Source organism: Camelus ferus, chromosome 28 (assembly GCF_009834535.1).
Source record: "Camelus ferus isolate YT-003-E chromosome 28, BCGSAC_Cfer_1.0, whole genome shotgun sequence".
Classification (NCBI taxonomy): domain Eukaryota; kingdom Metazoa; phylum Chordata; class Mammalia; order Artiodactyla; family Camelidae; genus Camelus; species Camelus ferus.
Window position 1 is genome coordinate 5,469,563 of NC_045723.1, and position 23,816 is coordinate 5,493,378.

Consider the following 23,816-nt stretch of genomic DNA (forward strand, 5'->3'; position numbering starts at 1 on the left):
TTTGATTGGAAGGACGTGCGGCGAGAGCGCCCTTGGCTCTGAAGGCGGCTGGTTGGGACGAAGGCGACTGATTGGGATGGAGGCGGAGCAGCTCTGTGAGTCTCCCCGACCCTTTTAAGGATGCGGCTTCTGGGCAGTGGTGCTATCATTTTCTTAGAAAGCTTGGGAGAGGGGAGGGGTGACCGGCCCTGGGGCTGCGCCGGGGACCTAGAAGGCAAGGCCTCCCTAACCCTCTCAGATCCTAAGGTTCACATAAAAATAAAATAAAACCCAAATCTGATGAATTTGGCAGCTCTTCGCGAGCATTCATCTCTACTTGTTATTGTGAAACTAAAGGCTCTTAGTTTTTGGTACAGCAGGTCAGTACCATTTCGACTTTTGATTGTGGTAAGATATACATAACAAAATTTACCATTTAAGCCATTTTTTTAAAGTGTACAGTTTAGTGGCATTAAGTACACTTAACAATGCTTTACAACCATAACCACTGTAAAAAATTAATGAACAGTTACCTCGGATAGAGTGGGGAAACCAGAAGGTGGAGTTCTCGTATCACCCATGTTGTAACATATGACAGAATTTCCTTCCTTTCTAAGGCTGAATAATATTCCATTCTATGTATATACCATATTTTGCACATACATTCATCTGCCCTGGACACTTGGGTTACTTACACCTTTTGGCTCTTGTGAATTATGTTTCTTTGAACATGAGTGTACTACTATCTGTTGGAGTCTCTGCTTTCAATTCTTTGAGATATATACCTAGAAGGGGTATTGTTGGATGAAATGGTAAGCCTGTCTTTAATTTTTTGAGGAACTGCCATACCGTTTTCAGGATGGCTCCTTTTTATTTATTTTTTTATTATTTTTTATGGAGGTGAAGTGGGAGGAAAGGGAGCAGGGCACACCCACTGAAGGAACAGCACAGTCACTGAGGACAAGACAAATTGGTTAGAACCAAGATGGCGGAAGATTTGACTTCCAGTAGACCTTGAGCCTCATGGTGCTCCCACAGGCGCCTTGAGGGTTCCTGGGCTGACCTTAAAAGAATTCAAAAAGTGGGCGGAGGGGGCGATTCCTGGAAAGCCTTGCCCCTTCCCCAAACTAGTTGGAATAATACTTCTACTATTAGCATATGAAATTACCGAGCTTATAAAACCTAAAACTCCAAACCTTGTGGTCTCTATCTGTCTCTGTCTCTTGTCTCTCTGCCTTCTGAGATGGCCCGCACTCTGTCTATGGAGTGTATATCTACTTTTACTTTAAACTAAACACGTTACACCTCTCTACCTATGGAGTATATATCTCCTAGGCTGTTTTCCCTTCTGAGTCTATGGAGTGTGTATCTCTCTAAATAAACTTGCTTTCACTTTACCATGCCTTGCTCTTAATTCTTTCCTATGTAAGGTAAGAACCTATTCTCCCACAACAGAGATACTGGGGAATTGAACCCTCCCCCCGAGAATGGCTCCTTTTTAATGCATGATTTGTGTGTGTGTGTGTGTGTGTGTGTGTGTGTTTGGGGTGGAAGTAATTAGGTTTATTTATTTATTTTTAGAGGAGGTATTGGAGATTGAACCCAGGACCTCCTGCATGCTAAGCATGCACTCTACCACTTGAGCTATACCCTCCCCCCTTTTTAATGTGTGTTTTTGATTACACCTCATCAGCTGGGTGTATGCCTACCCGAGGAAGGGTTAATGGGGGCTGGCCCAGTCCTCCTGAGTCCCTAGACACAGCTCATTCTTCTTCTTTTGGTCCTAATACTTTTTCCTTTGAAGTTTGTCCTGTTTGGGCTATTCCCCAGTTCCATGAAGCGGTCTGGGAAATGCTTTTTGCACCGTGTGTGTTAGGGTTCCTCTTTCCTAGATGCCAGAGAGGTGCAGCTGTGTCTGGGTCCATTTTTGCCAGGTTCGCTTCTACACATGGGCTCTCCAGTGAAGCCACTGGAGCAGCGCTTTGTTCACAAACTGGGTGTGCAGCAGGGGACCACCCTAGGGTTTCTGGATTTACGTATTTTGGCATTTACATTAGTAGTATACAAATATGTTTAAAATAGGACAACTGATAATTGTTTAAATGAAAAATGTGGACTCTATTTACGACTATGAATCCTTGCCTCATAGTTAAATCTAGCAGCTAGGCAAGAGCATGTTTGGTTAATGAGTAAGAAAGGGGCTTGCTACAGTTTCAGAAAAGTGAAGGGAGTTCTGTTGGTCTTTACAGACTCTTAGTAACTGCGTAGGTAACGTTTTTAAAAGTCATCTTGCCTGATCTCCCACCCTGTGCTAGAGTGTTCTTCAGATCCCATGGACATATTACATCTTTGCAGGGATTCTGCTTGTGCCAGAGAACTACCTTCTCTTCCTGTTTTCTGAGAACTCTGGTTATTAGGAAACTTTCTTTAAAATGAGCTCAAATAAACCTCTTGCTCGTCGGTCCTAGTTCTCTGGAGCAACATAGGCCGATTTTGCACTCTTTTCTGCATTCTTTGAATATTTGAAGAGCTATTTTGTAGGACACAAAATATGGGGAAAAAGCTAGGCAGGTTTAACAGTTCTCAACTCATCAAGCAGAGTGTCCTCTGGTCTCCTTGTGGCTTTAATGGCTTCCCATTGCTCTCACAATGTGTGGTTTATGATGGGCTGTTTTCACTTAGCATAATGTTTTCCGGTTCATCCATGTTGTAGCTTGTGTCAGTACTTCATTCCTTTTTATGACTGGATAATAGTCTAATGTATGGATATGCCACATTTTACCTATTCATCTTAGTGGACATTTTGGTTATTTCCACTTTTTGGCTCTTATAAGTAATGCTGCTGTGAACAACCATGTACAAGTTTTTGTGTGGACATATATTTTATATATTTTCAATACTCTTGAGTATTTAACTTAGGAGTGAAATTACTAGGTCATATGGTAACTCTGTTTACCAATTTGAGAAGTTGCCAGACTGTTGAGGGTTCAGTTCCAATTTCTCCATATTCTAAAGACACTTATTAATTATCCATCTTTTTCATTATAACCATCCTGGGAGTGTGAAGTGGTATCTCATTGTGGTTTTTATTTGCATTTCCCTGATGGCTAATGACATTGAACATTTCATGTGTTTATTAGCCATTTGTATATCTTCTTTGGAGAAATATCTATTCAGATTCTTCACTCATTTTTTAATTAGGTCATTTGTCTTTTTATTATTGAGAGTTTTTTTTTTTCAGTGGTGGTCCTAAGGATTGAACCCAGGACCTCCTGCATGGTAAGCATGTGCTCTACCACTGAGCTATACCCAAAGAGGCTCTTGTAGTTAATTCTTAATTATCTTTCAGTCTCAGGCAAGGCATCCCTTTCGCAAGGGAGCTTTCCTGAGTTTCGCTTTGTGATTAGCTTGATTATTTATCTTTCTCTTTGCTAGTCTGTAAGTTTTATGAGAACAGACCAGTATATTTACTTTACCTGGCACCAAATAAGAATTCAATAAATATCTATTGAATGACTGAGTGGAACTTTTGTAAAAGACTTTGACTATAGTAACCACACTATGTAGAAGTAGCTGCAGGTCCACACAGTAATACTATTGGCTGTTCTGGCCCTTATATATCTTGTCTATCACTATATCATTAAAGACTTTGTTAAATGCCATGGTAGAAATCAAAATACAATACATTTGCAGATACTAACTAATATATATATAAAACAGATAAACAACAAGCTCATATTGTATAGCACAGGGAACTATATTCAGTATCTTGTAGTAACTTATGGTGAAAAAGAATATGAAAACAAATATATGTATGTTCAGGTATGACTGAAGCATTATGCTGTACCCCAGAAATTGACACAACATTGTAAACTGACTATACTTCAACAACAAAAAAAAATGTGTGCATATACATACCAAAAAAAATACAACAGAATGTAGAAGTTGGAAAGATATAACATGGCCATGTTGAAGTCACCAAGAATGGCAGACTAGCTGGTCCAGAGACATTACCTGATGGTTTGAAGAATGTATCCCTTCACCTGTGGCCCAGTCTTCAGTTTTGTGGGTTCAGGAACTTGATTTAATTGTTACCCTGATTATGTATTAGTCTCTCAAGGATAAGTAAAAATTACAACAGCTACTCTTAAGTGAATGAGAAAATGAACTGAACATTCTTAATCCTTGGTGATGGGTTCTTTCTGTAGTTTATCTCATTTAAAACAAAAAACCTTTGATGTGATTATTACTAGTTCCATTCTTACAGGTCAGGAAACTGAGATGGAGAGATTAAGAGAAAGTTATAGTCCAAAGATATAGCCCAGAGTTATAAAGTAAATGAGATTTGAATCCAGTACTGATTCCAAAGTCTGTTCTATTTTTCTTTATAGTATTCTAAATTCACAAGAGACCAAATTGTAAGAGAGAGCCAATTTTAATTTACAAGATGGCTAGAATTGCAGAAGACACTTGATACTCGTATCCTCTACCCAGCACATTCTCTTCCTTGAGGCCAATATGCAGGAAACTAGGTTATAATCCCTGAAATTCCCTTGATGAGTTTGAACCACAACAAGAAGAGGTAGCTATCTGATTTAAATGTTTAATGACATTAAGCTACAGTATGCCTGTTGTCACAATAGAGATATACTTGCCAATGACACCAATCGGGGAATCATCCCAGCAGACATGGAAATGAGTTTTGTGGCATGACTTGCTCCTGGGGAGCTCAGGCTTGTGACTGAAACATTTTATTCTGTGTACTCACAAAACATCTGTTGAATAATCTTTTCTAAATTATTGCAGTATGTCACGCTAAGAATGCCTGTTGGTAATTTTCAAAAATCCTTTCTTTTTCCCCTTTAAAAATTTAGTAACAGCATTTCTTTTCACAAGAGGAAGAACTGGTGTCACGAACTAAGATGTAGAAAGAGCTTTGTGGAAGGATATCAGCTCTACTTCTTGGTGGGGGTTGGAGGGGAGTGTTCCTCTGGAAATCAAGGCCTCTCGTCATGGTCCTAGAAGTCAAAGTTGGTTCTGGGGATGCTGAGAGATAAGAGGACAACCCAGGGACAATCTACTCATATTTTCTTTATTCCATAGTCCTCTCTCAGTGGGGTGGAGCATTACAGACCTTTGAAAGAGTGAATCTGGTGGCAAGAACGTGCTTGCCGGGCCCCTCAGCTTCTGTGTGAATGTGAGTGAGTGTATGAATGGGTGGGCTTTGACTGTTTAGCGCCCTATTTCCAAATGGGGCCCATTGGTGTCCCCAGAGCTGTAAGAAGGCCTCTGCTGAGTTGATGGGACTTTTGTGTTCCCTCTTCTTCTAAGCATGAATTGACTTGCCCAAAGAGGAGCCCAATGTTAAAACCATCTTTGACCCTGGGGATGCCTTAATTCAGTGATTCTTAACCAGAGATGAACATGAGAATTGCCTTTGGAGCTTTGAAAAGAAAATAGGATGCTCAAAGCCCCACCCTAGACTGACTGAATCAGAATTCTAGAAGTGAGGCCTGAGCACGTAAACTTGGGAAAAGCTCCAATGTTAGAGAACTCCAGGCACCTCAGAGACCTCAGTTTATTACCGTTCAGGGTTTAGCCTCTTTGTATCTAAGACTGTATAAGATTCCTTTTTGTTTGTCAGTCACTTTGATGGAAAAAGAGGTAAGATATAAGTTTCTAAGTAAAGAGGGCAAAGTTCTTGGCAAGTGAGAGTGGAGCACAGGAAATGGAATGAGGAAGAAAACCAAATAATGCATCTATAGGAAAGAGAAATAACTTTTATAGAGCAGTATAGAAGTTCCTCAAAAAATTAAAAATAGATCTACCATATGATCCAGGATTTCCACTTCTAATTATATACCCAAAGGAAATGAAAACAGAATATTGAAAAGATACCTGCACTCCAAAGTTTATTGCAGCATTATTTACAATGGCCAAGATATGGAAACAATCTAAGTGTTCATCAACAGATGAATGGATAAAGAAAATGTTATATATAAAATGAAATATTGTTTAGTCATGAAAAGGAAGGAAATCCTGCTGTTTCCAACAACATGAATGGATCTTGAGGGCATTATGCTAAGTAAAATAAGCCAAAGAAAGACAAACACTGCGTGCTGTCACTTATATGTGGAATCTAAATAAAAAGTCAAATTCATAAAAATTTTATATAAATTGGTATTTTGCTATGCAACCATACATTCATTTAAAAATTCAGAAAAATACATAACCAGAAAACCTTATAAATCACCCAAGCACTCAGAGATAAGAATTGCTAACATTTTTGTATACAACTTTCCAAATACAAATTTTAGGTATTTTAAATAAAAACAGGATCACACTATAAAAATGTTTGTAACCTATTTTTTATACTCCTCAGTATACTGTCAAGAAAATGAAAATATGCTCACCAAATTACAGATGTCTCAAAACTAAGAGGAAGAGTCAGTGTGTTAAAAAAGAAATCAGAATCCGTCAGAACAATCTAGAAAGATCTGGGGCCAAATTAAGATTAAATTGAACAGGGATATATTTAAAATTTTGAATTTAGGGTGAGTTGCCTACAAACACTATATGAATCATCAACAGTGTCACTTGTTTTCAAAAAGCTAATGTCACTTTCTAACCACAGCATGGTGTCTAAAATAGGAAGGGCGGAAGGACAGGCTTTACTGGGCTCACCATATCTTGAATAGTGTACTCAATTCTGGGTAACAAGTTTTATGAAAGTTGTTGACAAGCCAACATTGGCCAAGACTCAAGAGGACAATTTTGACAAATGTATTTATTTGGTCACAAAACCACCACACAATCAAGGAGTACATATAGACATACAAGCGTACTTTACATCCGTCATAATAATTATTGCTGTCCCAACTATTTCCATTGTCCCCCAAAAGTTCAAGTGTAGGTGTATATAAGCATCAGAGGAATGATTTAATGTGGGTGCGGGTTAGGGAAATATCCTTTCCCTTTTACTTCTATAGCTTGGACTTAAAGGTGATTTGGCTCTACTCTCATCAATTTGGCAACTGATGTGTGAGACTGTATTGAGAAAAATAGACTCCAACAAGTTCAGGGCTAGGATTGTTGAAGCTCATCATGGTGACCTTGTTGTTTAAGCAGTGGGAGGATGGGGAGTGGAGAATACCCTGTTAGAATACCATTTGAGGCCATTTCTAGAATGATTCAATATTTCACTATTAAAGACTGAGCAGATATTATGTTTGAGATTTCTTGAATTGATACTGCTTGCTCAATTGTGTTGCATTTCTCTATTTCTTAAAATATTAAGATACTTAGTCTTATTCCAGCCAGACTTGGGGTATGGAAACCCTAGGAAGTCACAGTGGCTAGAAAGAACGAGGTGAAACAAACAAGAGAGCAGTTTCTTCCTTTTCTCTCCACTTTTCTGTCTGTATTCTGCCGTGCTGTTAGGCTGAGTTTGGCTGTAAGTAACAGCAAACCGAAGGTAAATGACTTAAAATCACCATAATGGTTCTTGTGGTCTTAAAGTCTGGCAGTACGTTCTTAGTGCAACAGTGTCATCAGAGATGCCGATTGATTTCTTCCTTCCATTCTTCGTTCTTCAGCTTGAGGCTTCCCAGTGGTGGCAAGTTGGTTAGCACAGTTCCAAGCTCCACATCCTCACAGAACATGTCTCATGCAGAAAGGATGGAGGAAAAAAAGACTTTCTACTACGTGGCTCTATCTTTTATCTGGGTAGAAAATCTTTCTCAGCAGTTGCCCCCAACTGACTGACATCTCATTAGACAGGACTAACTCAGCATGAGTCAGTCATGTGAGGACAGAATAATAGTGATTGGCTTAGACCAACTGGATTCATTCTTTGGGTCAAGACATATGTCCTTCTGAATGAAGTCAGAGTTCTGCCACTAAGAAAGATGGGGAGACAGTGATTGCATGGGCAACCATTAGGGTTCATCATATGCTTCTCTTCTCTCTCTGATGTTACTGTTAGGATTTTACCTACTATAAACCTGCCCATGTCTCCCAAATCTGTCTCTAGTTATAACATCTGTTGAATTCCAGACGCATCATCATCTGCCCAGATATATCTGCACCTGAGTGTCCCGCCAGGAGCTCAAATTACATGTCTACAACAGTGCTCATATACCACATCCTGGAATGTAGAAGAACTCCATATTTCTACCAAAAATACTGATTAAGACACCACCACTCACCCACACTCCAGTAGCGGGAAACTGACAGTCATCTCTGCTCCTTCCCCATGATTTTCCACATCTAATTCCAAATTCTCTCGATCTTAACTTTTTCCAACTTAGCATACTTTGTATCTTGCTTTCCAAATGGATCACTAGTTTTTAATGTGGCTCTGAATGTGTGAGTTAGTATGGATATGTGAATATATGTGTTGTACGTGTGTTATATGAGCTTTAAATGAACCTGGGAATATTATCATTCTTAATGCCTTTTATGCATACTGGCAGGTTAACAAAGGGGAGAGGAAAACCATAAAATCTTGGTTTTGTAAAGTAACACTAAGTATAGTTATTTATGTGAATTTTTATCATTTATTCCTAATTACCATGCAGTAAAATAATGATTAAGACAACAAGTAATTATGTGTCAGATTTACTTTTTTTGGTAGGTTTTAACTCAATTATGATTGATAGTAATGTAGCAATCCTCATTGTTGGTAGTAATGTAACACTATGATTTGATCACAACTTTTAGAACCTTGAAGGAACAATTGCTTATGTCCCAGAAAAGAAAGTTTAGAGAACAGTTGTCCTGTAGTTGCCAAAGTTAATTTCATCCCATTTGAGCCAGTAGGACTGGGTAGTAGGTGAAACTGAATGGCACAAGAATGCCAAAGCAAGTTTAAAGGCAGAGGAATGAAAGATTTTGACCGATCAGTTCAAACAAACAAGATAATTAATATAAATTTATTATCATAATTACAGGGCTCTGAGGTAGCAGAATACAGAGGTTCACAACTTGGACCAAAGTGCCTTAGTAACTCAGACTCTCTCAGCCTGGAAAACGCTGTCTACTATTGCTGAAATCACACTCAGAGAAGACAAGGAATTGCCATAAATATAATAATATCTTATAATTATCTTAGAAATAATATTTATAAATATATATATGTATATAAATAATAACTTAAAATAACATTTCCTGCTTTGCCTTCTTCCTGAGCTCAGCTTCAAGAAGCATTTTGCTAAAACAGCTCATTGATTGGCATAGAACACTGTTGGGGCAGGAAGGATATAGGTACCATCCCCTCCATTTTGAAGATGATCAGACTGAGGTCCCAGAAACTTAGAGTATTGGATACCGGGTCCATCAGTGATTTAAAAGCAGAAGGTGAACAGTTGAAATGAAATACCAGGTCCATGGCTTCTCATTCCAGCTGCTATTGTGGGTATTTCTTAGTATTCTTATGCTTTAGTTAACTCAGCTATAATATGGGTAGAGCCTTTTTGGTAGCCATAGTCAGTTGCCCTGGTCCACCCAAGATCTTTATGCAGAATAATAATTAAAATGATTGGTAGTTTGCAAAGTATAGGGTGTTCTTTAAATAACAAGCAATATTAGATGTCAGTGTTGATTCTGCTAGACTTGGCTCTCTCTCTTACATAGAGAGTAAGCATTCCTTTAGAACTACAAAGGGCACCTGCTGAGCAAGTGACTAAGAGTGAAGGATTTGACTCCTTCATGTACATGGTACATACGGACTGTCAACACTTCACAAGTACGTAGCCTCCAGAATCAAGACTGGTTTTCCAGTATCTGAAAGTCGGTGATCGAGGGCAGCCCCTTTGCCATGTGCACTAGTTCTTCTTGCTTTGTGGCAATAAACAATTTTGGATGGGCAGCTGATTTGAAGTAGTCCTTACTGCCATGCTTTTCCCAGAAGAAGAGGAGATTGGTCTCATCTGTGATGGTTTTGGGTGTCTCAGGCATCTCCTAAGGATAAGTAGAACAAAGATCTGTTAGAGAACAAGAAGATGCTAAAAAAAGAACTGATGCTCAATCCCTTGGCATTTGGCCTTTGTGAGAAACGTAGCACTCCAGGCCTATGACACTGTAACATGATGATATACGTTCTTCATTCATCTGTTCATTCAGAAAGCAATTATTACATGCCTATTAGATGTATGGCCCTGTCTATTCATAATAATTGATTTCCTTACTTAACTGGAGAGAAATTCAATTTCATCATGAGGATTGCCAAAGACATTAGTGTCTCCCTGCATCCTGGCAGGTAGAGCAAACACCATTCGTGTCCTGCCTCCAACATAGACATAAAGCATTTTGCATCAAATCTGAATCTGGTGACTCTGAGACCTTATAGCATTTTGGCCTCTAAGTGTGAAAATCATATTTCAGGAAAGTATTTGAGAATTTAGAGATGTTTATCCTGTATTTGAGTCAACAATTGAAGGTTAAAAAACCTAGCACACACAGCTTCCCAGGCATATCAGCAGCTGAATCCTTTTAATACAATTTTTTGACAATTGTGACCTCTTTTGACCATACTCCTTTTGGTGAGTGTGAAAAAAATCTAACAGCACTTTCATGGAAAAACAAAATTCAAATTCCAATTTGAGATGCTTTTTCTCTGCTCTTAAAAGCTAAAACAACTAAATATCCTTTTGAGGTTTCCTTGGAGTTTTCAGTGTCGCCAAGGATTTTATTTCCCAAACCCAGTTCTCTTTTAGTTTTCCCCGTCTCAGTAAGTGGAGTTTCCCCTCTTCCTCCTGCTGGTTCTATCTCCAAAATACAACCAGATTCTGTCTACTTCTTCCCGCCTGTCTCACCACTCCCCACCCCCAGACGTTATTATAACCGCCTAATTGAGCTCTCTGCTTTCTCTATTGCCTCCTTTCTAATCTGTTCTCCATATTAGAAAATATAAGTAACATCAGACACTTCCTTGTTTGAAGCCCTTTAAGGGCTTTTCATTGTCCCTCAAATGAAATCCAAATGCAAGGCTCTGCAAACACCAGCCTCCACTTATCTCTCCTTTTTCTTGGAGTACCCCAGCTCCCTGGGTGTCCTTTCTGATCTCTGTAAGCTCTTGAAGCCCTAGGACCAGGTGCACTCAGATCCCTCTGTTTGGAGGGCCCACCCCACTCACCCCTTGATGGCATGCTCCCTCCCATCAAGCAGCTCTCATCTCACAGGGAGCCCGAGCTAAAGAGCACGCTCCCAATTTCTCCATCTCAGCACCCTGTTCATTGACTTGCAGCGTCTTGTGATTTTTGCCGGTTGTTTGGCTTGCCTATTGTCTGTGCCCCCTCAGAAGACTGAGTTCTATAAGGCATTGGCTCACCGCTGTCTACAGAGCTGTTGGCACTCTGCTTGAAAAACAGAAGGCGCTCAGTAAATAGCGTCTGATGAATGAATTCATGAATGAAGTTACTGCTCTACTCTATAGACATCACTTTATTCTCACTTGATCCAGGTAGAAAAAAACAATGTATTCAAATAAATCCTAGTTGGGTGGGAGTAGGGGTTGGATTATACATTTACTGAGAACGAATCACCTGTTTATCAGTGGGGAGAACACCTAAAGCTATGGTGGGCATGAGTGTGTGTGTGTCTGTATATTTGGACAGGAAGGTGATAGTGAAGATGGGGTGGAGATGAGGATAAAATTGGCACCAGTAAAGAGAGAGAAGCACTGAAGTCAGAAGGCCAGGGTTTGCGTCCTGGCTCCCAGCCTTTTGCTTTGTACTTATTGGCAGGCGATTAGTCCTCTCTGATCTCAGTGGCTCATTGGAGTTTCTTGGAGGCAGGCCCCACTGTCCTGATGCCTACTATCACTTAGGGCAGATAGTAGATATCAGTGAAGATCAAAGATAAATGGAATCAGTTGATGCCCGGGGATGGGAGGTGAACAGGATCAGGTAGGGAAGGAGAAAGATGGAAAAAGGCCTCTGGGGATGGATGAGAAGTCGGATGGGAAAGCAGCTGGGCAGGTGGGATGGTGGTAGAAAGAGAAGAGGGTGGTGCCACCCCTCTGGGGGTGTCTGCCTGCTGGGATCACCTGCAAACGTATGGGCTGTAAGTGAAGGTGAGCTGGAGACTGAGAGCAACTGACCTTCAGCAACACAGGTTCGTCTTCATTTTGAGCACTCACAAACAGCCGTGTTTTTGAGATTCTTAGAGTCACAGGAAGTTGAGAATCCTCTTCTGATGTATAAGCACCCATGTCAAATTTCACTGGCAAAGAGAAATGCCAAAAAAGAGAGTAAATCCATTGTATTTCAATAATATCAAGTGTTTATGAAAATGGGGTGTGTGTGTGTGTGTGTGTGCGCGCGCGCGCGTGTGCATGTGTGTGTGTGTGTGTGTGTGTGTGTGTGTAGTTACTTCCCCAAGTATGGTGTAAGTACCTAAAGGTCAGGAATGGAATTTACGCATCTTTATATCCTTCACAATGTCTGCCATATTTACTGGGCAGGTAAATACTTGGTTAATGACTTTAGAATTTTCTATGTTGAATGAATGCTTGGGGGCTGAGTGTTTATTGAATCTCTTGTGATTACATTAGTGGGATAAGACCCTGGAATTTGTGAGGTTATGAGTAAAATGGAGGGGTTTAAGGAAGCTGAAACACTCATATGCTGCTAATGATAGTACAGAGTAGTTCACTTTTCCGTAGCAAACGAAGCTTATTAAGAGCTGTAAGGTTATTTATGCTCAGGAATTTAGCATTTGGGATCTGCGTCAAAGAAATAACCTTATAGGGAAGAAAAGAATTTATACAAAGACATTCGCAACTGAGTTATTTAGAGCAAACCCAAGGGACCCACACAGCAACATGACTGCATATTCTAGTGCCACTGCAAATGGCAAACACACAGGCCTTGTCAATACGTGGGAAAACTGTGAACTAATCTGAAGTAGGGAAATAGAACACAAAATAACTTGTAAATGTCATAGAATGGAAAGCATGTTGGCTGGAGTATGTCCAATCAAAAAGAGCCCTGTGTGATACACTTTCTTGGACCCTAAATTTCATTCTTCAGGACATATTTGCAGCTGATTGGCTGTTTTGCCTCACAATTATGTCATCAAAGATAGTGATTCTTTCTAGTTTGGTGTTGTCTGTAAGTTTGAGCAGCAGGCTTTCCAGTGGAGAGTGATTGCCCCTCGTTGGCTTCTGAGTAAATTCTGGGTAAGTCAATATTTCTGAGACTCTGTTTCCTTATCTCTAAAATTAAGGATAAGAATATCTCAGAGAACCAAAGGAGGTAGGATCTCAGGAGGCTTTACACTGTGCTGAGTGCTTTCCAAGCTAGGACACTTCTCTCCTGTGGAGCCTCCAGGTTTTGGCTGAAGCTCCTGTCCTTCATCGGGGGTGATGTGCTTCATCCTCTTCTAGAAGGACTGTGCAAAGCCAGGAACCTAGAGAGGATTATTCTTTGCAAGCAGGACGCTTAAAAGAAACACAGAAATAAAGGGAGGGGAGGGTGACAGAGTTGTCCACTTACCTGCGTCGTCCAGGTTGTTTAACACGGCAGCCATGAGGTATTGACCTGACGGGTCTCGAATTATACTTCGATTGAGGGCGTCATTCAGGATGCACTGGTGGTTGACGATCCTCATATAGTTGTATTTCACGTTGCTCTGCAGGTTGTAAGGTACTGATCTGGGCTTGATAATTTCTAAAACCATGATCACAAGCTCAGATGAATGTCTAGGTACAAACACAGCTGATATGTCTGCTCTAATACAAGCACAGAAAGTAGCTATAGGAGGACATGAGGACTGTCCCAATGTAGGAGAGGAAACAGAGAGAAGTGAAGTCACCCAGTCAGCAGAATTGGTTCTAGGATTATTGTGGTTACTTATTTGTTTCTTTTGAAACTTTGCTTCTTCAGGCAATAGTTTTTTTGGTTTGTTTTTGTTTTGTTTTAAATTTAAGAGATTACTTGTGCAACTTTCTCATTTTTGGTTGTTTGGAGGTTTGTAAGTAACCAGGAAGACTCCTCATGTTCCCCATCTATATTTTCAAATGAATGTACTCTGAGAAAAAAAGGAATCCACTAGGAATTATAGATGCCACTTGAGGTGGAAGTCTACCATCTCTCTGAACGGGGGTGTGCATCAATAGCTTCGTAAATCCTCATGGCTCTGAGTAATTCTACTTCCAGGAATCTTTTATTCTAAAGAAGTAAATGGTGATAGAAATGAAGGTTTACTGATGCAGATATTCATTGTCACATTACTTATAATGGTGAAAGATTGGCATTCTAAAATGCCCTTTATTTATTGCTAAATGAAAAAGCTAGATACAAAATTGTATACAGTTGACCCTAATAATATATTCAACATGTTTGTTCATGTGTGTGTATGTATACAGAAAAGACTTTCAGGAAAGTACCATAGTGCTGGCAGTGGTAAACTGAGTGGTAGTATGAGTGATTTCAAATTTTCTTTCTTCTATTTTCTTCTATTTTCCAATTTTCTAGGAGAACATATATTAATGTTTAGTTGTTATCTTAAAAATATTGGGCTTGTATTTCATGTAGAGGCTTGTACATTAAAGGCATCAGATATAAATCATGATTTCTGTAGTCAGATGGAACTGATTTGGTTTGAGGCTCTGCCACTTACATGCTGAGATTTTGGGCAGGTCACTATCTCCCTGAGCTTAGTTCCCTCATGTGTAAAATAAGGCTGTAGGGTTGTTGTGATGGTTAGAGATAATGCAGCCAATTAATAAGTTAGCAGTGTTGGTAGTATTAACAAAAGTAGTAGTAGTAATAATAATAATTACTACCATTTATTAGGTATTTTCTATGTGCCAGGCATTATTCTGGTCCAGAAGCTTGTGAGTACTGAGTTAATCTTCACAAGAAGTAGGGGCTCTGATTATCTCCATTTGACAGCAGGGGAAGCAGAAGCACAGAAAGGTTAAGTAACTTGCCCAAGGAGGCATAATTGGTATGTGGAGGAGCATAGCTTATAAGTGGTCACCTGCTAGCAGTGTATAACTGCTTTCGGTCAAAATGCTGAAAGTCACATGACCTTAACAATATGGCCCCGACGTGAGCCTGTGAGCAAGTGTGCTAGGCTCAGGCCACTGCTGCCCTATCCCTGCTGGAGAAGGATAAAATTTAATTTTCCTTTCTTATAGTTAGTTACCAGACTGATGGCTGGTTGCCTTCTTGTTACTCTGATTCTGTTTTCCCCTGGACTATGCTGTCCTCATTTGCATGGAAAACAATGGATATTATTGCACATGACCCCTTACCTTCTTCTGTGTCATTGGCAATGGCTTCTAGGTCATCATTGGTGATGAACTGATTTAAGCTCAGCCGTCTCTTCTTCAGAATCTTTCCATTGCTTGCCACCATCACCACACTCTCCTTGAAGGTAAGCTTGGATGTCTTAGAGGTTTCAGAGGTACTCAGAGACATCAGTTTGTCCATGCAGTCCTCTTGAAGTGGCTCATAGCTTGCATCATAGAAGGACTTCTGTGAGGAAGGAAAATGGAAACTGAGAGGCTGTCCATAGCCATGGAATAAGACTCCTTTATCGAGGGGGCTTTATTCAGTAGACTTAGAGAGAACGACGTCCATTTTGGTCTTGGGTAACCCACGTTTCACCAGTCTTCCCCCACCATCTCTCCTTCTCTCTTTCTTCTTTCTCTGCCCCCTGCCCTTCCTCCCCTACTTCCTCCCATCCTCCCTTCAGGATTTGCCTGAAAGGATGTGATGTCTTGGAAAGTCTTTGTCATCCATCTGGAGACTCAAAAATGAGATGTTGTTATACTTAGTGAAGTAAATCAGAAAAAGACAAATACTATATGATATCCCTTATATGTAGAACCTAAAAAATAATACAAATGAATCTATATAAAAAACAGAAATAGACTCAGACATAAGAAACAAATTTATGGTTACCAAGGGGAAGAAGGAGTGGGGAAGGGATGAATTAGGGGTATGGGATAAACAGATACAAACTACTATGTGTGAAATAGATAAGCAACAAGGATTTACTGTATAGCACAGGAAATTCTATTCATTATCTTGTAACAATCTGTAATGGAATATAATCAGAAAAAACCCTGAATCACTATGCTCTACACCGGAAACTAATACAATATAGTAAATCAATCATACTTCAGTTTCAAAAACTGAGATGTCATGGAAGAGGTCTACAGGTGATCTTAGTGGTAACCTTCCAGTTAGTTCCCACTCCGGAGGTTAAACATCTGCGTGACAATGCTCAACTATTTTAGAACAACTCCTCCGGGAATAGCTTTTAGAGGCAGTGCCAGTGTGCATACTGCCTATTTGTGGTCTAACAGCAAAGTAACACAGCACGGTGAGTGGCTGCAGATTTCTCACGTTCAGCTGGCCCGCTTCCTCCACCTCAGCTTCGTGGGATATTACGTCCGGGGAGCTATCTCTAATCTCTGGAGCTGGTGTTGGAGAGGACCACAGTTTTGACCACAAATTATCACTTTAGGAGACAGACCTCTGGTTAGGTGGCCCGAAGGGGCTGTCCCAGGATGGCATAACTACCATTCTGATTAAAAGCTGACCTAGGAGCCTCCATCCGTGAGGTTTCAGGATAGTTCTGCTCTGTTTTGGGAATATCTGGTGAGCATGAAGAATGCCATCAAGTGTCAGTGCAGAGAGGCAGCTGGTCTCATTTGTAAGGAAGAAATGCATGTCTCTGGCCTTCTAGCGAGGGTAAGACCAGAGCATCTAGGATTCAAGCCCGTGCTCTTCTCTTTTGGTGGAGAAAATACTGCATAAGCATAGCAAATCCATAAGAATTACAATCATTTGCTTACCTGATTCAGAGAGAGATGGTCAATTTCAGAACCGTATTCTTCATTTTCACTGTTAAATAAAACAATGAGGATATAATTCTGTTTGTTTTATCACTACAGTCACTGGGAAACCTATGTTAATAAGCACATTAGCTTTGGGTAACACGCACACACATGCACATGGCCATTAATTACTGTCATCTTTGAAAATTAAGGGTGTCTATACATACACATACATACAGTAATCTGTCCCTGATAATTTGGGATTAGTAGTCATCAGGCCAGGCCTTGAACTTTACCTGTGCTCTATCTGTAAAAATGAGGCTTGGCTAACCAATTGAAGAGTTGTAATTGAATTTCAAGGGAAAATTTTAAACTCCTCAAGAGAGAAGAAAGTTGTTCGAAGCACCTCATTTTAATTTTAACCAAATAGGTTACATGTTACAGCTTGCCTTCATGTATTCACTAAAACAGATTTAATCATGTATACTTTGCAAAATATCCAGGCAACATTTCCATAGTCTATTTTGTGTCACTTTATCTTAATAGGTAATGGGAACACCAATGTTTGTTTAAGGTATTCTACAATTTTAACTTTTTATTCATTTACCTGTGTCCTATGAAGGAGGTGTGACTGTGTATGTTTCATGTGCTCAAATTGCTGTGAAACCATTTCCTATTCCAGACTGAGATCGAGAAGTTTTCCTGAGAAAGGTTTTTCTCTCCGACAGTTCATTAAAACCCATTACTGTATCAGGGTCTGTGAACCCCACTGAGGCTGTGTCTAAGTCAATGCTGAAAACCGCTAGGACTCAGCAGACCTGAACAATAAGCTTTCTAAAATGGCTGTCTCCCCATCCTCTTCATCTCAGTTTCCATGCTGGATGCTTAGGTCCCCTGGGTCTTCGCTCAGCCTGTGCTCACTGCAGAGGTGGGGCACCCCTGTGCATCCTCTGCTAGTCTGGCCCCATTCAGGGTACCGTAATCCCAGCTGGGTTCCAATGTGCCTTGCTCCCCTCCTTGAAATCACAAGAGAAAAAATCTCTTTCCTACCTGTAACAGTTCTTCAGGTCTTCAAAGAGGTCGGGGACTTTGGCCATCTTCTGCATATTCTGCAACAGAGAACACCGGTAGCTGTCAGCCCAGCCTGCCTCTGAACCAGATGCCTGCAAGGGGAACCATCCCTGCTCTGTGCTTCTTGAGAAACTTAATGAATGACTTAGCTCACACTCAGCATTTTCCCCGTTCTTCTTTTCACCCCCTTGAATTATTTGCGTATATTTTTGCCTCCTCTACTAGATTGTAAACTTCTAATAGAATCTTGGTATCCCTCATGTGCCCAGCCTGATGCACGGCTCACAGTAGGCATTCAATGAACGTCTGGACGTGTGAAAACAAAGCAAAACAAAACACCCCGACAAGAATGAGATATTTACACAGATATGAGAGCGAGAGACAGAGTTAGAAATTCGCAGCCTTCTCCTAGTAAGTTCTGGTAGAAGAAGTTCCCTCCAAGGGGATGCTCGGCTGTACCCCTCTGTGCCCTCAGCTGAAACCAGCTCCTCTGTCCCTCAGTTTCCCACCAGCAGAGGGAATCATTTTCTGAAATCTGACTGTGATTCTAACTCACACACCAAACCACGGAAGGGCTGGAAAACGAAGGAAGAGGCTTTAACTTCAGAGAAGGCAGTTTGAGAGATAAAGGCCAAGGAGAAAAACAAGAAATACTTTAAAAGCCAAAGATGTGATAAGGACGATACCTCTGCCGACTCGAGCGACAATGAAATGACTCGCTCGTCTCTCTGGAAACTGTGGCCCGAGTCAGGCTCCTTTGCCTTTTGTTGGCTGTGGAGTAGGCGTGGCCATGATTGCATCACTGGGAATTTACAGGGAAAGATTCTGGGGTGGTTTTTTTTTTTTTTTAATTTTTAAAAATTGAAATATAGTTGACTTACAATATCATGTCAGTTTCTGTGTACAGCATAGTGATTCAGTTACACACATATATATTCTTTTACATATTCTTTTTCATCATAGGTTATTGCAAGACATTGAATATAGTTCCCTGTGCTGTGCAGTAGGACCTTGTTGTTTATCTATTCTATATATAGTAGTTTGTATTTGCCAATCCCAAACTCCCAAATTGATCCCTCCACCCACCTCCGTTTTGTATTTTTTAACGTTCATTCAACAGTATACTGGCCAGAATAATGGCAAATTATATACTTGATAATAGTGTTTACAGAGCTCCCAGGAGTTTCCGACTTGGTTCCTTTATTAGTTGCTTTGTTCTAAACAATGATAAACATGGAGTCTTAGAAAAAGGGAAGAAGAGCCGGAAACTCATTTCTAAAAATATTCAGTGGGGGAGAGAGGGAGAACTAAAATCGGAATTGTAGATGGCTAGAATGGGAGAGAGGCGCAGGAGCTGTAGTTTGTGTTTTGGCTTAATTTGTTTTTTGCACTGCAGGGCCGAGGATGAATTGATGGAACACTTGGCAGCGAAGGGCTGACTCTTGAGGGAGAGATTCCATCTTTTCTGAAGAGGGAGGTTTGCTTGAGTAGGCAACAGCCTCCTGGTTAGGGCAGGGTGGAGGAGAGAAGAGTGATATTCAGCCACAGAAGTCTTAATCCTCTTACTCCTCTGAGCGCCTCAGTCCATTTCAGACAGTAAGTGGCGGAGCTTCAGGAGAAAACTGTGCCCTGGCCACGGTAGAGCGAAGTCGCCATCTTCCAGAGCCCAAAGAGAAGCCTGGCCTTCTCTAGGCTTAACTCCAGCTGTGTGAGGGTCGTGCAGACTCAGGGAGGTGTGAGCAAGGCCAGAGCCAGTGGCTGGATTCAGGAATGGAGACTAGGGGAGAGGAAAGGACTGTAAATGGCACTGATTCAGTGCTGCTTGGTCGTTACTATCAAAGATTTTTGGCACCCCGAGGCTAGCCCAGTTTGGGTGGTAGAACACCAGAATCTTGGCAGGTAAGTGTTTCAGGTTTTCTGGTTGGGGTTGAAGCCTCATAATTTAAAACAAAGGAAATAGATGGGAAAAGAAGGTGGGGGAGGAATAGAAATGTAAAGAGAGGAAGGCAAGGCACCACAACGCAACATACTGAAAAGCAAAAAAACTCAGAACTAGGAGTCACGTGGTCTGTGTGAGTTGAGTAAAGTATTCTGTTTGGTCTTGTTTAACTGCAAACAATGAGGCTAGTTAGGTGGTCATTGAGGTCTGTCCTAGGTGCAAAATTTCTGATTCTGATTCAGTTGCCCAGTCCAGTTCCTGCTGGTCATAGGCCTGGTGTTACAGCAATTATAAATAAGAGCCGTGGAAATACTGGCGTCTTGGCTGTAGGCAGTGCCAGGGTAGGACCAGGTTGGACGGATCGGGGTGGATCCTTTTGTGAACAGTGATGGCTGCCAATTCTCTGTATCTGTGGTTCTCCTTTAGGCAACACAGAAATGTTATCCCTGGTTATTCCCCTCGGCCTCCCACAGATCTTGTGAGGACTATTACTAAGAAACAATTGCAAAGCACGCTGTGAACGTGGGCTGCTATGGAGATGCAGCTAAACAAAAATAATAACAGCACTAATGATGGCTTCTGTCTCTTGGGAACAGTCATGTATGGCCATCATCGTAACGCCTGAGTTCACAGAAGAAAACAGAGCTCTCATGAAAGTAATGGTTTGAAACTTCAACAGGGAGGACATTTTCAGGTGAAAACCTCCACTGAAACCCTGAAGTTATTCAGTTTCTGGGAGGAATACATACCACCTCTTTGGTAATCCAGGAAAATACCCTTGGTTCCACCGTCAGTGGCCACACCCATCCTGGCCGATGTCACATCTGCTGCAGAGAATTCCTCCAGTGTGGCTGATGACTTTCTCAAGGAGGGTTTGAACTTTTCTCTAGACAGCCAACTCAGGTTGCAGCCTTGTCTAGCCTTTTCCTGCACATGACCTTCTTGGAAGCTGGTTTTTAAAGAAAGCAATGTGCGTCAGGTTTATAGAGTGAGAGGTCCTTGCTTGGTTTGGGGGAACCTGCTTTTCTGTGAGTGTGAACAAAGGTTGACTTGCAAGTAAGCCTCACTCAGCACCAGACCACCTCTTCCCAGGGAACACGGAGAGACTCTAGGTAGAACTCTGCTGGAGCCCAAGGGTGTTTGGGGGTTGTCGTGCGACTGACACTTTGGGTGGCTTTTCACGCACCCACCTCTTGACTTCTTTAGGGGAAGGGTATAGCTCAAGTGGTAGAATGCATGATTAGCGTGCAGGAGGTCCTGGGTTCAGTCCCCAGTACCACCTCCAAAAGCAAACAAACAAACAAATAAACCTAATTACCTCCCTGCCCACCTCCCCCACCAATAAATCCTTCTTTAATCAGTTTTACCTGACTCATCCAGAAAAACATTATTGTGCACTTATTCTATGCCAGGGATTTTGCTGGGCATCAGTGTTTTTCTTTCATGATTCACACAATCAGGTATGTGAGATGAGATAGTGCAGTATTTTGGTAGGTGAGTGGATATGCTTTATAAGCTCCAGAAGCTGTGGGTCCAAAAAATCACGTGATGCTTTCCTTTGAAAACTGCTTTACATAGTTCACAAAGAGCTCTCTCTCACCCGCCCTGTCTCACTGGCGCCTCGCTTTACCTACGAGAGGTAGTGATTACCACACCCTTTCACAGCTGAGGACCTTTGAAGGGGTTAAGTAACCAAACGACGGTCCCCAAAGTGGCAGAGCCAGTGCTTGGATTCAGGTCCCAAGTCCAATCTTCTCCTTCTGCTGCATAGAGAAGCTCAAGTCTCTTATCACCACCAACGCCAAGTGACAGGGCTGAAACTGATCATCCTTAAAGGTCTTTCCAGCCTCAAACAGTGTATCATTCAGTGATTGTAGGATTCTTTGTTAAAAAAAAAAAAGAAAAATGGTTTGAAATAACCTCCATCTCTCTTCTCTCCCTCCAATGAAATCTTGATTTTTTTCTTTGAAATACAGGAAAGGGGTGAAGGTGATCAGCGTACCTGAGTGCATGGTCGATGGTGGAGTCTGGTTGGGGATTTAGTGACGCTCTTGCTATTGTACGTGGAGACAGGAAATGCCTATAATCGTCTACAGAACCAACTTTAAAATCATTGCATGTAGTTGGATCTCTCAGGGTGCTTGAATGAAGAGAGAAAACATGACTTTTCTCTATAAGGGAACAGCAATTATTTCCTTTTAGGTGATAGAAAGCCTCTTCAGAGGAATAAAGTGCGTGTAAAGCATCACATGCAGAGACGATTGACCCTTTGGCTCAACCCTCGCCCTGTTTAGTTATAATGTTTTTAAATTCCGTGACAGTGGGAAAGAGGAAAGGGTCTAACAGTTAACCATGTCTTTGATGATCCTGGCATTATAATACATTATCTCCTTTAATCTCTAATCAAACCTGCAAGGTAGGCATTCTTATTACATTTTACAGAAGAGGAAGTCAAGGTCCCGGAAGATTAAGCAACTGTCTAAGGTCACAAGGTTACCAAGTTGCCTAAATGGGATTCAGACTCCAGAGCATGGCCTCAGCCAACCACAAGACCTTCTCTTTTTCTTAGCACGTCTTCCTTTCCTTTGCTCTTGTTGATTTCTGATTTGTTTCTGCTTTGTCTCCTCTATTGAAGGACATAGAATGATATATGTTGGAGAACGATGCACTTCAGATTCCATCTAAATTAAACTCTCACTTTATTACAGAGGAAGCAGGCTCAGAGAAGGGAAATGCCTAAGTCTCAAGGTCACACGGAGAGTTCATTATAAGAGTAGGAATGAAAATGGAAACTCACTGTTTCTTGATTTCTAGTTTGAAATATCCTGGCTCTTTAGTAAAAGGTAAAGTGAAGAAAAGATATCTCTCCATGGCTTCTCGCCCGTAAATAAAAAAGGAGTTTAAAAAAAAAAAGAGACCCTATTCAGTGAGCAAAACAGCCATGGTTTCTGCTCTCCTGCAAGCTGACAGTACTGATCAGTAACCCCCACATGAGTAGATGTGTACCAACTGAGATACGTGTAGTGTGCGCATTGAACAGAGGAGCTAGTCTTAGATAGGGCGTGGGTAGTTCAATGGAGAGGGAAGAGGGAATATTCCAGGCAGAGCAAATTCCATGGGGGCCAAAACAGTTCAAGTAGGGCATTGAGGCTGGAGCCCAGAGTTGGGGTGATGGGTAGGCTAAACTGGTGGTGAAATGAGGATGGGGAGAAAGGCAAGAGCCAGAAAGGCAGGGCCTTGTGTAGACCCCACTAACATCTTTACCCATTTAACTTTGCAGAAACTTTGGGCAAGTGCTGTGGAACTTGGAGAGCAGAGGGATGGCTGTGGCTTGGGGAAGATGGAGAAATTCAAGTTGGCAGAATCAGGAAGGGACAGTTTCATGATCAGCCGGCAAATCCCCGTTTGGCCGTGACCCCTTCTCTTCGCCTAAGGGTATTTGTTTCCTAATTTATGTGCCTTTTTGGCTTGTTTGTATCTCGATTCCCTTTCTCTCTTCTCTTGCGATGGTGGTAAATAGGGCTGTGTCCCCTCTTTTCCTTCTCCTTTGGCTGTGTGCCCTTTTTTTTGTCTTTCACAGAAGCACTTTTAGAAATCGGAGTTCATGGGAAAGTCTCCTGTGTGGCAGCAGTCGTTTCTGTGCCTGTGTCTCACTTTTCTTCTTGCTGGTTAATTTTGACTGTCTAATTAGAAGCGCGTTTTTAAGGAATTTCCTTTCCTTTCAAGTCATTTTCTTCATCGGAGTCATAGTTACCTCTGGTCTGAACTTGTTTCTCAATTTAAAAAAAACTTGTATTATCTTTTTACTTTTTTCGATTCTAAAACATGTTTATTAAATATTGGTAGGGAAATGTGCAAAGAAAAGAAGAAAATAAACACCCGCCCACTGTTGAATAACTAAAAGTAGTCACTATTACTATTTTGGTGAATTTCTTTTCAGTCTTTCTTTTTTCAAGGCATACATAGATTTGTTTTTAGACAAACGAGATACTCCATGCATTTCGACATTTGCTTTCCTGAAATCTAAGGAGC

The 23,816-nt window shown here is 41.1% G+C and overlaps 2 protein-coding genes across 4 annotated transcripts in view; one reads left to right on the forward strand and one right to left on the reverse strand.

Annotated features, from left to right (window-relative positions):
• The first annotated feature begins 11 nt into the window (after positions 1-11).
• Positions 12-23,816, forward strand: part of IL37 (interleukin 37) — a 108,667-nt gene continuing 84,862 nt past the window's right edge. For all 3 annotated transcript variants that reach the window (XM_032469528.1, XM_032469529.1, XM_006183627.2), the window contains exons 1-2: positions 12-95; positions 23,065-23,219. The gene's annotated coding sequence lies outside the window, so the exon portion shown is untranslated. The remainder of the gene's footprint in view (positions 96-23,064; positions 23,220-23,816) is intronic.
• IL1A (interleukin 1 alpha) lies at positions 8,899-18,716 on the reverse strand. Its single transcript, XM_014558296.2, has 7 exons — positions 18,532-18,716; positions 17,825-17,883; positions 16,793-16,841; positions 15,242-15,464; positions 13,476-13,649; positions 12,080-12,201; positions 8,899-9,939 (listed from the first exon to the last, which is right to left on the reverse strand). Exons 1-7 carry the CDS (start codon positions 18,643-18,645, stop codon positions 9,742-9,744), a joined length of 939 nt encoding a protein of 312 aa, XP_014413782.2. The 5' UTR covers positions 18,646-18,716; the 3' UTR covers positions 8,899-9,741.